At 33.9% G+C, this 11,866-nt stretch overlaps 2 protein-coding genes and 1 non-coding gene across 8 annotated transcripts; all 3 read right to left on the reverse strand.

Moving 5' to 3' along the window:
* Positions 1-95: 95 nt before the first annotated feature.
* LOC133864095 (uncharacterized) lies at positions 96-4,693 on the reverse strand. Of its 5 annotated transcripts, none has more exons than XM_062300307.1 (9): positions 4,487-4,693; positions 4,180-4,251; positions 4,015-4,089; positions 2,885-2,965; positions 1,696-1,765; positions 1,523-1,614; positions 1,034-1,075; positions 845-935; positions 96-386 (listed from the first exon to the last, which is right to left on the reverse strand). In XM_062300307.1, the coding sequence occupies exons 1-9, from the start codon at positions 4,511-4,513 to the stop codon at positions 367-369; spliced, it is 570 nt and encodes a 189-aa protein (XP_062156291.1). In that variant the 5' UTR covers positions 4,514-4,693; the 3' UTR covers positions 96-366. The 5 variants fall into 5 exon arrangements, with proteins under 5 accessions (XP_062156291.1, XP_062156293.1, XP_062156294.1 ...); XM_062300309.1 differs by having other exon boundaries at positions 96-370; positions 4,487-4,691; XM_062300310.1 differs by having other exon boundaries at positions 845-925; positions 4,487-4,688.
* A 1,966-nt stretch (positions 4,694-6,659) lies between these two features.
* Positions 6,660-8,871, reverse strand: LOC133864363 (protein RADIALIS-like 4). Of its 2 annotated transcripts, XM_062300669.1 has the most exons (3): positions 8,344-8,871; positions 6,951-6,981; positions 6,660-6,869 (listed from the first exon to the last, which is right to left on the reverse strand). In XM_062300669.1, the coding sequence occupies exon 1, from the start codon at positions 8,625-8,627 to the stop codon at positions 8,352-8,354; it is 276 nt and encodes a 91-aa protein (XP_062156653.1). In that variant the 5' UTR covers positions 8,628-8,871; the 3' UTR covers positions 6,660-6,869; positions 6,951-6,981; positions 8,344-8,351. The 2 variants fall into 2 exon arrangements, with proteins under 2 accessions (XP_062156653.1, XP_062156651.1); XM_062300667.1 differs by lacking the exon at positions 6,951-6,981 and having other exon boundaries at positions 8,344-8,866.
* Positions 8,872-9,706: 835 nt separating this feature from the next.
* TRNAQ-CUG (transfer RNA glutamine (anticodon CUG)) lies at positions 9,707-9,778 on the reverse strand. Its single transcript has one exon. It is a non-coding gene; the product is annotated as a tRNA-Gln (tRNA).
* Between the last annotated feature and the right edge of the window lie 2,088 nt (positions 9,779-11,866).

Here is an 11,866-nt window from a genome sequence, read left to right on the forward strand (position 1 = left end):
AATGCACCAAAATGGCCATAAATTTGAGTAAAGAGTTGCTTAATCATATGCTGCAATATTTAGACAAACTAGTACTGATGTAGGAGTCATCATCATCATGAATAGAATGAGCAATCGTGATCATTGGAATGGGTTTAAAATGAGGCAGTAATAAAGCCCAGTGTGTGTTCAATTTGAAAAATTTAAATACAAATTCGTCTAAAAATTGATGCAACATTAACAATCCGCAGTTGAAGTCCACAGCTTTGAAATTATGGTTGAATAGAACCACGTTGAAAATTTGAAATGACCACAGCATCTATAGAGCTTCCCGTATAAATTTTTCTGTGAGAGCTATAGGAAGTCCCATCACTGTATCAGTAGTCCCTACCTGTCAAACATCAAACCTGAGCTTATCTCAGAAGACTTGGGGAAGGTAAATATCAACTCCTAGAATGTGACAGGGAACAATGATTCAAATAAGACCCTTTATAGACCACATCAATAACATTAGATAGAGGTAATTTTAATCATTCGACAGGCCAATGCTTGATAAATGAGAGAATGTGGCAAAAAAACTGCATTTTTTATTGTGGAGAAGATAAAGAATATAAAAGTAACTGTAAAGAACTTATCGACAGAGCATATGAAAGGTTTTTAATGGGGATGGGGACCCACTGTTCTGGTAAGTTTTTTGGAGTGGCTTAGGGTGCCAGAAAGAATTGAATAGCCTGGTTTCATGAGTCACTCATGATCCATGGTTGTATGGTGCTCGGAACCAGATCCTCCAAAGTGCGTGCATGTGTATACATGTTTGTGTTTGTGTTTGTGAAGGAGAGATAGAGACAGAGAGAGCTCCACTGACCACTGCTTCCACAAATGGCAATGTCATTGGATGTTCCAGCATCAAACCCCCAGCAACATTGAGTGTAATTCCCTCGTGGATCTGAGTACAGCTCATCCATCAAAAAAGATCATGAACAATATCAGCAAAGCAAGTTGCCTGGAAAAATAATATATGATAGCAAAGAGAAATGGATGTTAAGAATTTTACCAGGCTATCAATGGCCTCATCTGGTATGTTATAAAAATAAACCTGTACACCACACCGACGAATATTAGTCTACCAAAGCTAATTAAAGAGCCATCTTCTCAGGGAAGGTAACAAAGATGCTCAACTCAGAACCTCTAATTACAAACCTAAACAGAAGTTATTGCAAAAAAATGTGAACATTGAAAGTATTATGATGTCAGAACTTCTATAACGAAGTATTATGATTTTTTTCGTCTTACATGAAAATAGGTATTAAAATAACTTATTTCAAACCATAAAGATTGGTCATATGTGCTCAACCCATGTTAGTTTGAACACGTATCTAACTAGAAAGGCTCAAAAGAATGGGAACAAAATATAATAAAAGAGTACCAATAGCTTTTTCATATTTATATAAATGCAATTTTAATATGTCCTTAGAACAGATTGGCTTAAAATCATTTAATTGTCACTCATCACGACCAAAACAAAAGTGCTAGCAAGATGTACCTCTGCTCTGTCCCATCCACCTTTTCTTTTTCCACTCTTAAGATTGGTTACAAGAACAGATCCTACCACAGCTGCTTGACCGCCAGAGTATCCTGCAACCCAAAGAGATGTAACCATCAAATTAGCTTAACTTCTTAATGAAAAAAGGTGAGAGTGAAGCCCATTAAGCAAACCTTTGATAAACTCCCGTGCTTCTTCCTTGCTTGATGGCTTTTCCCTGATTATCCCTTCATACACCACCACCTCAAAATCAATTAGATGGAGCAGTAAGAAATAACCTTGAATAAGCTCTACATGCCAACAATATAAAAGGCAAGAATGCTCTATTATTAGTAGTCCACAACTTTAAAAGCATAAATGCATAGGATGTATAAGCTGTGAGGAATGAGAGGAACACACCAGGCAAAAGCCCAGCAAGGCTATGCCTATATCAGTTTTGTATAAATTGATGTGCATGCTATCCTGGTACAACATATTTCCTGAATTGTTATAAATGCTCATAGCTTGGAAGTCATTACTCCATAGAGTTTGGAAGATAGTCCACTGCCTATAGAGTAAGGCTCTTCTTCTGCGATACTCCATCAAAATCCGCCACTCATTGGTTGGTGTTCAATTCTTTTTATTGAGACTATGCCTAGTGTGGGTAAAATTCTTGAAGTCAAAAGGACAGCTTTCATGGCATCCAAGCATTTCAAGACTGAAGTGGAGAGAGAAACCGGAAGGTGCAACATGGTGATTAGAACCGATAATAGCTTGGAATTTGTAAACAAAGTCTTTCTCAAGTATTGCAAGGATGAAGGGCAGAAATTTTTGTAAGGTGATATAACCACTACTAAAAGTTTTCACTGTGTGACTATTACGTAAACTGGGTACATATCAAGCAGGATTTTTATTCATTTTTTGATAAGTACATAGCAAGAAGGATTATATGATTGTCAAATATTTACCAAGATGATTTTTGACAAAGAACCTATAAATTGGCAATTTGGACAAACTGCAAGAATACCTCAGGGAGAAGAGGCTGCAAACATATCTCCTTTCCTTGGTCATCTCCCAGAGCCATCTCACATTATAGGTGTGGTATTTTAAAAATAGTTTATCAAAGCATACTTGCGCAACAGCATTCGCAAAGTAAGGTAAGTAGATAGGTATCTGAAGACAGTCCTCATTCAGCTTTAAAAACAGATGTAGATTCATGACTAGAGATGTGGCTTATGAGCTTTTCGATGTCAGAATCAAGGCCAAAATATTAAGAAATCAGGTCATTCAGGCATTACCTAAGAGAGGGTAGAAGGATCTAGTTTATGCTACAATCAGGTACATTATCAATTAGGCAGTAACTAAAGAGGAATCGAAGCATACTGTATCTGCAGTAATTAACAGTGTTGCATGAGCATCCTCCTCAAATTGACCAGTATGGAGCTTTGATACAATGGCATCTGCCTAATAAGAAAATCAAGATAAGAAGAAGGTTTAGTGAAACTTCTCATCAGCATACGAGTCCAAAAGACAAACCATGTACTGAAAATCGAAGAAACATAGGAAACAGATGATGTTCACAAGATGAAAACAAGGTGCTGAAAACATTTTAACATATGTAAACAGAATTATAGGGTTTTTTAGTGAAGAATGAGGTGTACGAACCCATGCCCCAATCACCAAATAAGTTTTTCTCCAATGTTCTGTACTGCCCACCAGAATTTGTTCCAATTGCTCTTTGAAGTCATTCTTTATTCGAGTTGCTTCCAAATGCAAATGCTTGACTTTATTATATCAGTAGAAAGCAAAACCTTGTTTGGTAACGCTCTTTAGGGTAACTTTTTGTTTTTTAGCAAAAAAGCAAAAACATTAACAAACAACTCAAAGCACAAAACACTTCAAACTACTTTTACTTTTATGTCACGTCATAACCAAAAATAAAAAAGGACCCTTTAAAAAGTTTTGCCAAAATGAACCCGGGCAATAATTTAAAATCCTCTTTCCTTATGGCATGTCTCTTTTTTTCCCTTAATGTCATTTAAAATCCTTGAAATTGTCTGAGGACGATCATTCACAGGCCATTTATGACATAAAAAACCCCATGAATGAAAATGGCCTCGGTTGTGTCTCATGGATAAAGTTTTCCTTCAAATTGAGTTTGAGGAAATTACTCAAATCCAATCTATTAAGTTGACATTTTTTCTTATAGGACATGATTCTCACATGCTCTGTTAATCCTATTAAAAAAGTGAGAATGACATGCTGATAGATGTCAGTTTAATTTTAATTCTTCCAACCCTATTTGGAGGCCTCACGTGAATTTACCATAAACTATACAAACAGATGCACAAATTACCACCAAGTTTTAAATGTTTGCAGCACGTTGAACTCCATTTCCCAGTTATGAGTTATAAATCTCATCCAAAAGAATCAACAACGTCTAAATAATACTATACTAGCAGTGCATCCATTAGATACTCATCAGCGAAAGAGAGCAAACGGTTAAGGCATACCTTCGCTTCGGCTAGAGCCATTACCAAATCTTCTGGCTTTTCCCTCCTAATAGCTTTCTCATCTATGTCTGCAGTCTAATTCATAAGCAAAAGTTCATCAATCCTCCAAAGCTCCCACCAAAACAAAGAAAAAAAATATTAGTGCTTTCATTACTATAACCATACCATTATTGCGAACTCATACCCCATCTCGGCTAAAATTTGTCGGCGAGCCATCGATGACGAACCCAAGATTATCTGCCATTAAACATCAATTTCATGTTTTTGGACCCGTTTGTTTCAGTGAAAACTAAAAATCAGGAGAAGCATAAGCAAAAAGAAACATGCTGTTCGTAAAAAATGAGGTTGCCCATTTTATAGGAATTTTAAGATTAGAATATGCATCGTTATAGATGAGTACGTAACTTGAATTTGGAAATTAAGAGAAGGACAAAGAGATAAGCCAAATTCGGCTACAGTGCATGTATTTTACCTTAAATGTGGAACTGTTCATAGCCATCTCTATCTCACGCTCCGCTTCAAGTTGTAGCGCTTTGGGTACTCGAAGAGTTCATATGCTTCTATCCATTCTTCGCCGACAAATGGTTATACGACAATAATATTTCACGTGCTATGGGTATCAATTTTTTTTTTTTTCAAAAGTTAACGCATCATTTTGAAAGCACTTTTAAGGAAAATAAAATTGAGAGGTAAAATATTTTTCATTTCACAAATATTTTATTACGCTGATGTAAAGCAACAAATATTATATACCATAACAATATTGCACAGAGTAACTTTAAAAATTACATTTTTGTTCACAAAGATTACAACAATCATATAATGCTGGTGTGATAGTTTCAGAGAGTCTTTTGATCAAACATTGTTAACAAAAAAAATTTAGAAAGTTGATTGAGACACGTCAGCATCGTGATATAGTTTTGGATTAAAAATATATAGTTTTTAGCATTACTATTCCGTAAATATTTTAAGGAAAACTTTACTTACCCACTCGAAGTGTTACGGCATTTGCAATGTTAACCTCAAATTAACAAAATTTGTAACGTTAGTATCCTATGTTTCAGTCCCTTTGAATTACATCCATACCGTTAGGGTTTAGGGTTGAATTAAATCAAATGTCTTTTATACCTCTATAAAATTTATAAAAATACAAATATACACTTAATTAAAAATTTAGAAATAAATAAATAAATAAGAGTAAAAAAAAAAAAAAAAAAGGTGGGGAGGGGGGAACTTGGCTTACCCCCAAAGTGTCAAGGGTTTTCAATCGTAATTTTGAATTATCAAAATTTGCAATATCAGGATCCCAAGTTTCAACCCTTTTAATTTTATCTCTCTGTTAGGATTTTCTCCGGATGGGGATGCCAAAATGTCCAAAATATCCCCCTTTTCTATTTTTTTTTTTTTTTTTAAAAAAAACAACTAATTTTTTATGATGACCACGGCGTGGCCATGGGTATGGTTCAGGTTTTTTTTTTTACTTTATTTTTTATTTTTAAATTTTTAATTAAGGGTATATTTGTATTTTATAAATTTTACAGTGGTATAAGAGACATTTTACATGTTTGCCGTTTGATTTAAACTTAAACCCTAATGGTAGGGGTGTAATTAAAAAGGGCTAAAAACTGGATATCAACATTGCACATTTTGATAAGTCGAGGTTATGATTTCAAAACCGTTAACACTTTAGAGGGTAAGTGAAGTTTCTTTAAAAAAATAAAAAGAAAAAGAAAAAAGAAAAACCCAGAGACACAGTGGATAAATTCAGAATTTTTACTCGTTTAAAAAAAAAAAATTAAAAACAATGGTATTTTGGGCATTTTGGCATTTTCTGTTAGGATTTAATAAAAAATCCTAACAAATAGGTGAAATCAAAATGAGCTAAAACATAGGATACTAACATTGTAAATTTGGATAATTCAACGTTAACATTTCAATACCATGACACTTCGAGTGAGTAAGCAAAATTTCCCAATATTTATTATGCTAACGTGGCAGGAATATTAGTGTGGCCTATGGATAATGCTAAAAAATGCATTTTTATTGTAGAGTGAGTTTGCCGATGTAATTTTGCAAACTAAAAGTGCAATTTTAAATATTAAACTGCAATTTTTAAGGTAAAATTGCGATTTTACCAAAAACTTAACCGCGTTTTGAAAAATCACATTTTATAATTGTTATTTTTAAATCGCAAACCTAACGGAGGGGTGAAATTGAAAAAAAAAAATGAAAAAAAAAAAAAAAAAAAAAAGAAAGAAAGAAAGAAAGAAAGATAGATAGATACATTGGATTGAGAGTTTTTGAAGTTTATGGACATAATTCAAATGTGATTGAAGTTCAATAAGATTAAGTGAAGTTTAACCAAACACATAAATTTTTAAGTGATTTGACCTTAAAGACCTACATACATTATACACAAAGCTCAAGACTATACTTGGTTGAATAATTCTTTATTACAAAATCCTTATGTATGAAATTTGGTTAGATAAATATGACAACTTATATTTTGTGTAAACCATGTACTACAATTCTCGTAATATTCTAACATTATGGGTTGCTTGAGAAAAATTGATTAATTTGTTGAACAGTTGAAGTAATGGAAATAATGTTGATTTATTGATGACTAATTGACTAAGAAAGAGAGCAAACAAGTAAGCACTAATATGATTGATTGATCTTCCTTGGTAAGTATAGGACAGAAGAAAAGCTTATTACATTCTCTTTTGTTTTTTCAGTAAGGTAAAATAGTAGGAAAAATGAGAACCGTCAAAGGTTATTGCTTGTTAAAAATGGAGCTTGTTTCGAGTGCTAGGAATAGTTCCTCATTTGAGGCTTTGAGCATTAGGTTCTTCAAACTGCAGAAAAAAAAAAAAAAAAAAAAAAAAAAAAAAAAAAAAAAAAAAAATCAGAGGAAGCAAATAGGTGGTGGTCCTTACTCAAAATTCTAGGCAAAACACTGATCAGTCCCTGTTAAGATTCAAACTATCAAGATCATGCACAAAAGGAAAAAACTTCAGATGGTTTGGAGTGTATTTTCTTATGTGCATTGAGGAAAAGGCATAAAATCTTTTTGTGATTTCCATTTGGGTAAGGGACAGGACTTCTCGAGTGAACGTTTCGATCTCCAGAGGGAAGGTTGGCTGGTCTTTTGCCCTGGATTGAGATCCCTTGCATTGGTCTCCAGTTTGCAATAAGTGGCTCAGGATGAGCCACATCATCTCAATGAAAGACGAGAAAAAAAAAAAAAAAAAAAAAAAGGCAAGCCCAATGAATAGTTGGCCACCCTCAAAGGGCTGATTGACCACTACCAAACATGTTAGCTAGGGGTGGTTAGACTGCACTTCCGGGTGGACTCAAAATACCGTTCAATACTTCAATTAGTGAGATTTAATATTTAATTAAAAAGATAGATGAATTATGAAGACAGAATTTGAACTCAAGATTTATATTTCGATACAATATTCAAATAAGCATTTACCCCTTACCACAGGAGAAAAGTTTGTGACTTTGGGGGTACCAGGGAGATGCGCAGTGTGTGTTTTGCAGAAACGGTATAGAAAGCCGGAATCACCTTTTTTTCTCTTGCAGTTTTAGTTCTCGTATCTAGAATACCTGCCTGAACCGATGCTTCAATCAACATCCTCTTCTAGACTGGTAGAGTATGCTTGATGAAGCGTGTAGTAAGTGGAAGACTAAAAAGATGCTGGGTGTTTTGTGTAGATTGATTCTGAGTTCTACCATGTATCATCTGTGGAGGGCTAGGAATGAGATTAAAGTTCAAGGCCACCCAAAAACGGAAGAGCAGATTTTACGTTTGATATTCTCTGAAGTTAGAAACAGAATCTCAGGAAGGGGCAAGTTCATAAAGAATATAGAGAATGTAGCTCTGTTTCGAATGTGGAATATAGATGAGGCGATTCTGGTTTGAAACCAGTGTTTTCTTCTTTGTGCCTAGTTGTTCACAGAGTTTGCACTCTGTTTTGTTGGATTGTTTGGTCTGTTTAGACCGGTTGTTTGTACTTTGTTGTTTGGTTTGAAATATAATGATCACTGATTCATGAAAAAAGAAGAAGAAGCATTTACCCCTAAAGCTTAAGCTTAAATGATTAAATCTATTACTTCTTATGAGCTTAAATTTTTAGAATAAGTAAAATCAAAAGCAGGTTTGAGTTCGAATCATATATCTGTAATTCACTTTCCATTCCTATCAGCTTTACATTTTGGAATAATCGGTGATTTAAAGAGATAAAACCAAGAGACCATATCCTGCATGATAATCTTCTTCCAAAAACTGCTAGTCCTGAAAGGTAAAAGGAGAAAGTGTGTTACCTCTCTTCTCAACTGCAAATGTTATTTAATCCACTGCTTCCTCCAATTTTCCTGTAATTAGGAACAGGCACCTTCCCTGACTCAATGCCCTTGATGTCCTCTAAAAGGATCTCATACTGCCTCTTCACCTCCTCTTCAGTTGTCCCTCCAATGGCACTTGCAATGTTTTGCCAACGGTCTGGCGTTTCCTTGTAATATATTGCCAAAGCATTTTCGAACATTTTGTGTTGCTCGGCCGTCCAAGTCGGTTTGGAGTTGGAGGAAGAAAGTGATGTAGATCCCATTTTTTCAGCTGAGATACTGAAGTAAGATCAGAATAGGAAATGTTGTTGCAAATAATCAGAGACTGATTGAGGATTTATGGGCTTTGGTGACAGAATGGAAGAGGAAATTGAAAGGAAAAGCGACGGCTGGGAAGATTTATGGGGAAGCTGGGAAGGTAGAAAGGGGGAAATATGGGTGAAGACTACAGACAGAAGTCTCCAGTCAATGGATGATGAGGAAAGAAGTGTCCGTGGAAACACTTGACAAAAATAGGAGTCCGAGATGGTCACTAGCTTGCTTCCTTGTCAAGTCTTCATGAATATAATATGAGTAATATGTTCCTATAATATAATCTAAAAAAAAAAAAAAAATGTTCCTATAATATAATTTAAAAGCATGTGGTGTTTCAGAAGTTTTAAATTCAGTAAAAAATATTTTGAAAAAGATTAATCCTCTAACTTGTAATAAGAGTAGATAGAAATCAATTTACGAAGTTTCGTCGATTTGTAAATAGCTTTGTATAATAGGAAGATTGGCTTAAAGCTTTTTGTGATAAGTAAAAATGACGAAAAACTTTTCACTTCCAATTTTCTTATGAAATTTTAACGGAAATTGTCAATTAACCATGTCAACACCAATAATAAAATGGTAAGCGTCTCCTATAATAAGAAATATATAAATATATTATTAAATTAAAATAAAATAATAATAATAATAATAATAAAAAAAAAAAAAAAAAAAACAAGGAAAAAAGGTGGTTGGCTACCCCTTACTGGCCAGAGCATAGAGGGATGGCCAAATTACATCCAAGGTCATGATTTGTCCAAAAGAGGTTTGATTTATCAAACCACCCCATAGTTATTAGGGGTGATTCGGCTAAATAAAACACATATTTTTGTACACTTTTTAAAACCAAAACACATTGACAAATATAACCCAATCTCATGCACACACGTGGATTATAGGTAAACAAAACATATATATATAATTGCACTAAAAAGTCCTAAAAAATAGGATTTTTTTGGGGATACAGAAAATGAATAAAATGACAAAAAACTTACCAGTAGTAACTGGTAGAAAAACTTGTGACAAGCCAAAAAGGTCCCACCGAGACTTGAACTCGGGTTACTGGATTCAGAGTCCAATGTCCTGACCACTAGACCATGGGACCGCCGTTCTTCAGACTCGCATTTTACATTTTAACTAAGTGAACAATTTGAAAGTTTTCATGGATGACAAAAATAAATCTGTTATAAACGCCAAACGGACGGGAATTGGGTGCGACCAGAATTTCGTTAATTAGTTCTCTGAATTGCAGTTAATTACTTCTTTTTTTTTCTTTTTCTTTTTTAATGAAATACATTTTCGAACAGGTTATAGATTGCTCAAGTACTTGTTCAGATAAGTAGGCCTACAATCCTATTACCCAAATTGCAGGAAATGTTTTGTGATTGTGAGAATTGTTAACGAAATCCACTTGCTGCAAGTAGAGGACAATTGTTTTCCTCGAATTATGAGATTCTTCACAATTGCCTGTTCAGATGGCAAACATCATACAAATGCAGAAAATCCCCAATTACAAGAAATCAGATCCCTCAGGCAGGCTGCAATTCAATGCCGATCCGATCGGGTGCACCTTCGTGAGAATTTCAAGCACCTAATTTCAATGTTTGACAGACAATTTTTTTCAGATTGGAATCCCCTGAGAATTAATTGAGCTTCTCAGGGGCCTGTGGTGTCCTTTTGTTATTTATTTATTTATTTTTATTTTATTTTTTCTAAGTTAATCTTTTTGTACTCAAAGCTCCGTAGTGTCAAGTGTGTCATTTTAAAGGTTGAAACTGCCATCGAGATTAATGAGAGCGCAAACCGTAACACCCAATCACAATAAAACTCACCGTGCCGCTGCAACAAGTTTGATAAACAACTTTCCAGCAAATTTGTGAAAGATAATCTTCATTTCAAGACACTTGTTGGCATAATTATGAAAATGTTTGAGGCGCACAACTTGACATGAAAAACATGAAAAAAAAAGCAATTTAAAACATGCTACGTCAATTAGTATAAAATGAATATGAAGAATAGAATTACTGAAACAAAATTATCTGTTCTTGCATTTGAAAAGGAAAAAGATACTCAAATGCTTCACAATTTATTGTTCTTCCCTCAAAGGACTGGCCCCACTCGTGCTACTCACTCACTCACTTTAGCAATGATTCATGTTAAAAAAACACCTGCATTAAATCATCAAAAATGTAGTCCATTATTGTTCTTCTTCTTCCTCAGATGGACTTGTTGTTAACCCTGACTGTATTCTTATAAATTAACATATCTGCTCATCATACAATTTCACAAAGTTCCTATTTCTTATACAATTCTAACATTATAATATCTCATGAAATCCCTGGTTCTTAAATGATTTTCAACAGGAGGAAATATCTTCCATGGTGCTATGAGACTGGATTCGCTCTTTCTCATGCGTCCGGTAAGAGAATGGTACGTTAAAGTATTATTCAATAATTAAATCAATTATTTTTTTTTATCTTTTTAAGCTTTTGAGATAACTGATAATTTAACTTGGTAAATCATACAAAATATTGATTTTGAGTAATGCTATAAACTACACTTCTATCCCATTAATATTCCATCATACTAATGTTGCAGTAATCATCCATTGATTTATTTATTTATAATTTTTTTTTAGAGTAATGCTATACCGCATCTCCATTCCAGCCCCATCTCATTGGGATAATGTGTCGAGTATTTATTAACTCTTGTTACTAAAAAAGATAATAATAATAAATGCAATGGGCATTGGCATCTTAGTAGTGGAATGTGGAATTGTGGATGTAGTATGTAACATTTTTATTTTTATTTTAACAATTGATTGACATGTAATGTTTCTAGCATTACATGACGTAACATTTGCAATCAGCCTTTTTTATTATTATTATTATTATTGTTTTTAACAATGGATGATTGGTACTACAACGTTAACATGATAGAATAGTGGTAGGATAAAAGTAGTTTTTAACATTACTCATAAGTGTTTACTATTATTTGGCAATGCTACATACTACACCCCTATAACACTCTCATTTCACTGGACTAATGTGGCAGTACCCGTTAACCTTTGTTTAAAAAAAATTAAAAGACCGATAAACACTATCACATCATCCCAATAAAATGAGGGTAAAATAAGAACGTCGTATTTAACATTTATCCTCTTATGGTCATCATAGAAGCTATTCTCACTTTT

The sequence above is a fragment of the Alnus glutinosa genome, chromosome 3 (genome assembly GCF_958979055.1).
Source record: "Alnus glutinosa chromosome 3, dhAlnGlut1.1, whole genome shotgun sequence".
Classification (NCBI taxonomy): Eukaryota; Viridiplantae; Streptophyta; class Magnoliopsida; order Fagales; family Betulaceae; genus Alnus; species Alnus glutinosa.

Coding starts and splice junctions, on each gene's coding strand:
- LOC133864363 (XM_062300669.1), bottom strand. CDS start 8,627: ATGGGATCTACATCACTTTCTTCCTCCAACTCCAAACCGACTTGGACG.
- LOC133864095 (XM_062300306.1), bottom strand. CDS start 4,513: ATGGCTATGAACAGTTCCACATTTAAG. Junction 4,090..4,179: donor GGTATGAGTTCGCAATAATG/GTATGGTTATAG, acceptor CTTATGAATTAG/ACTGCAGACATAGATGAGAA. Junction 1,766..2,884: donor TGTTAATTACTGCAGATACA/GTATGCTTCGAT, acceptor ATTGATTTTGAG/GTGGTGGTGTATGAAGGGAT.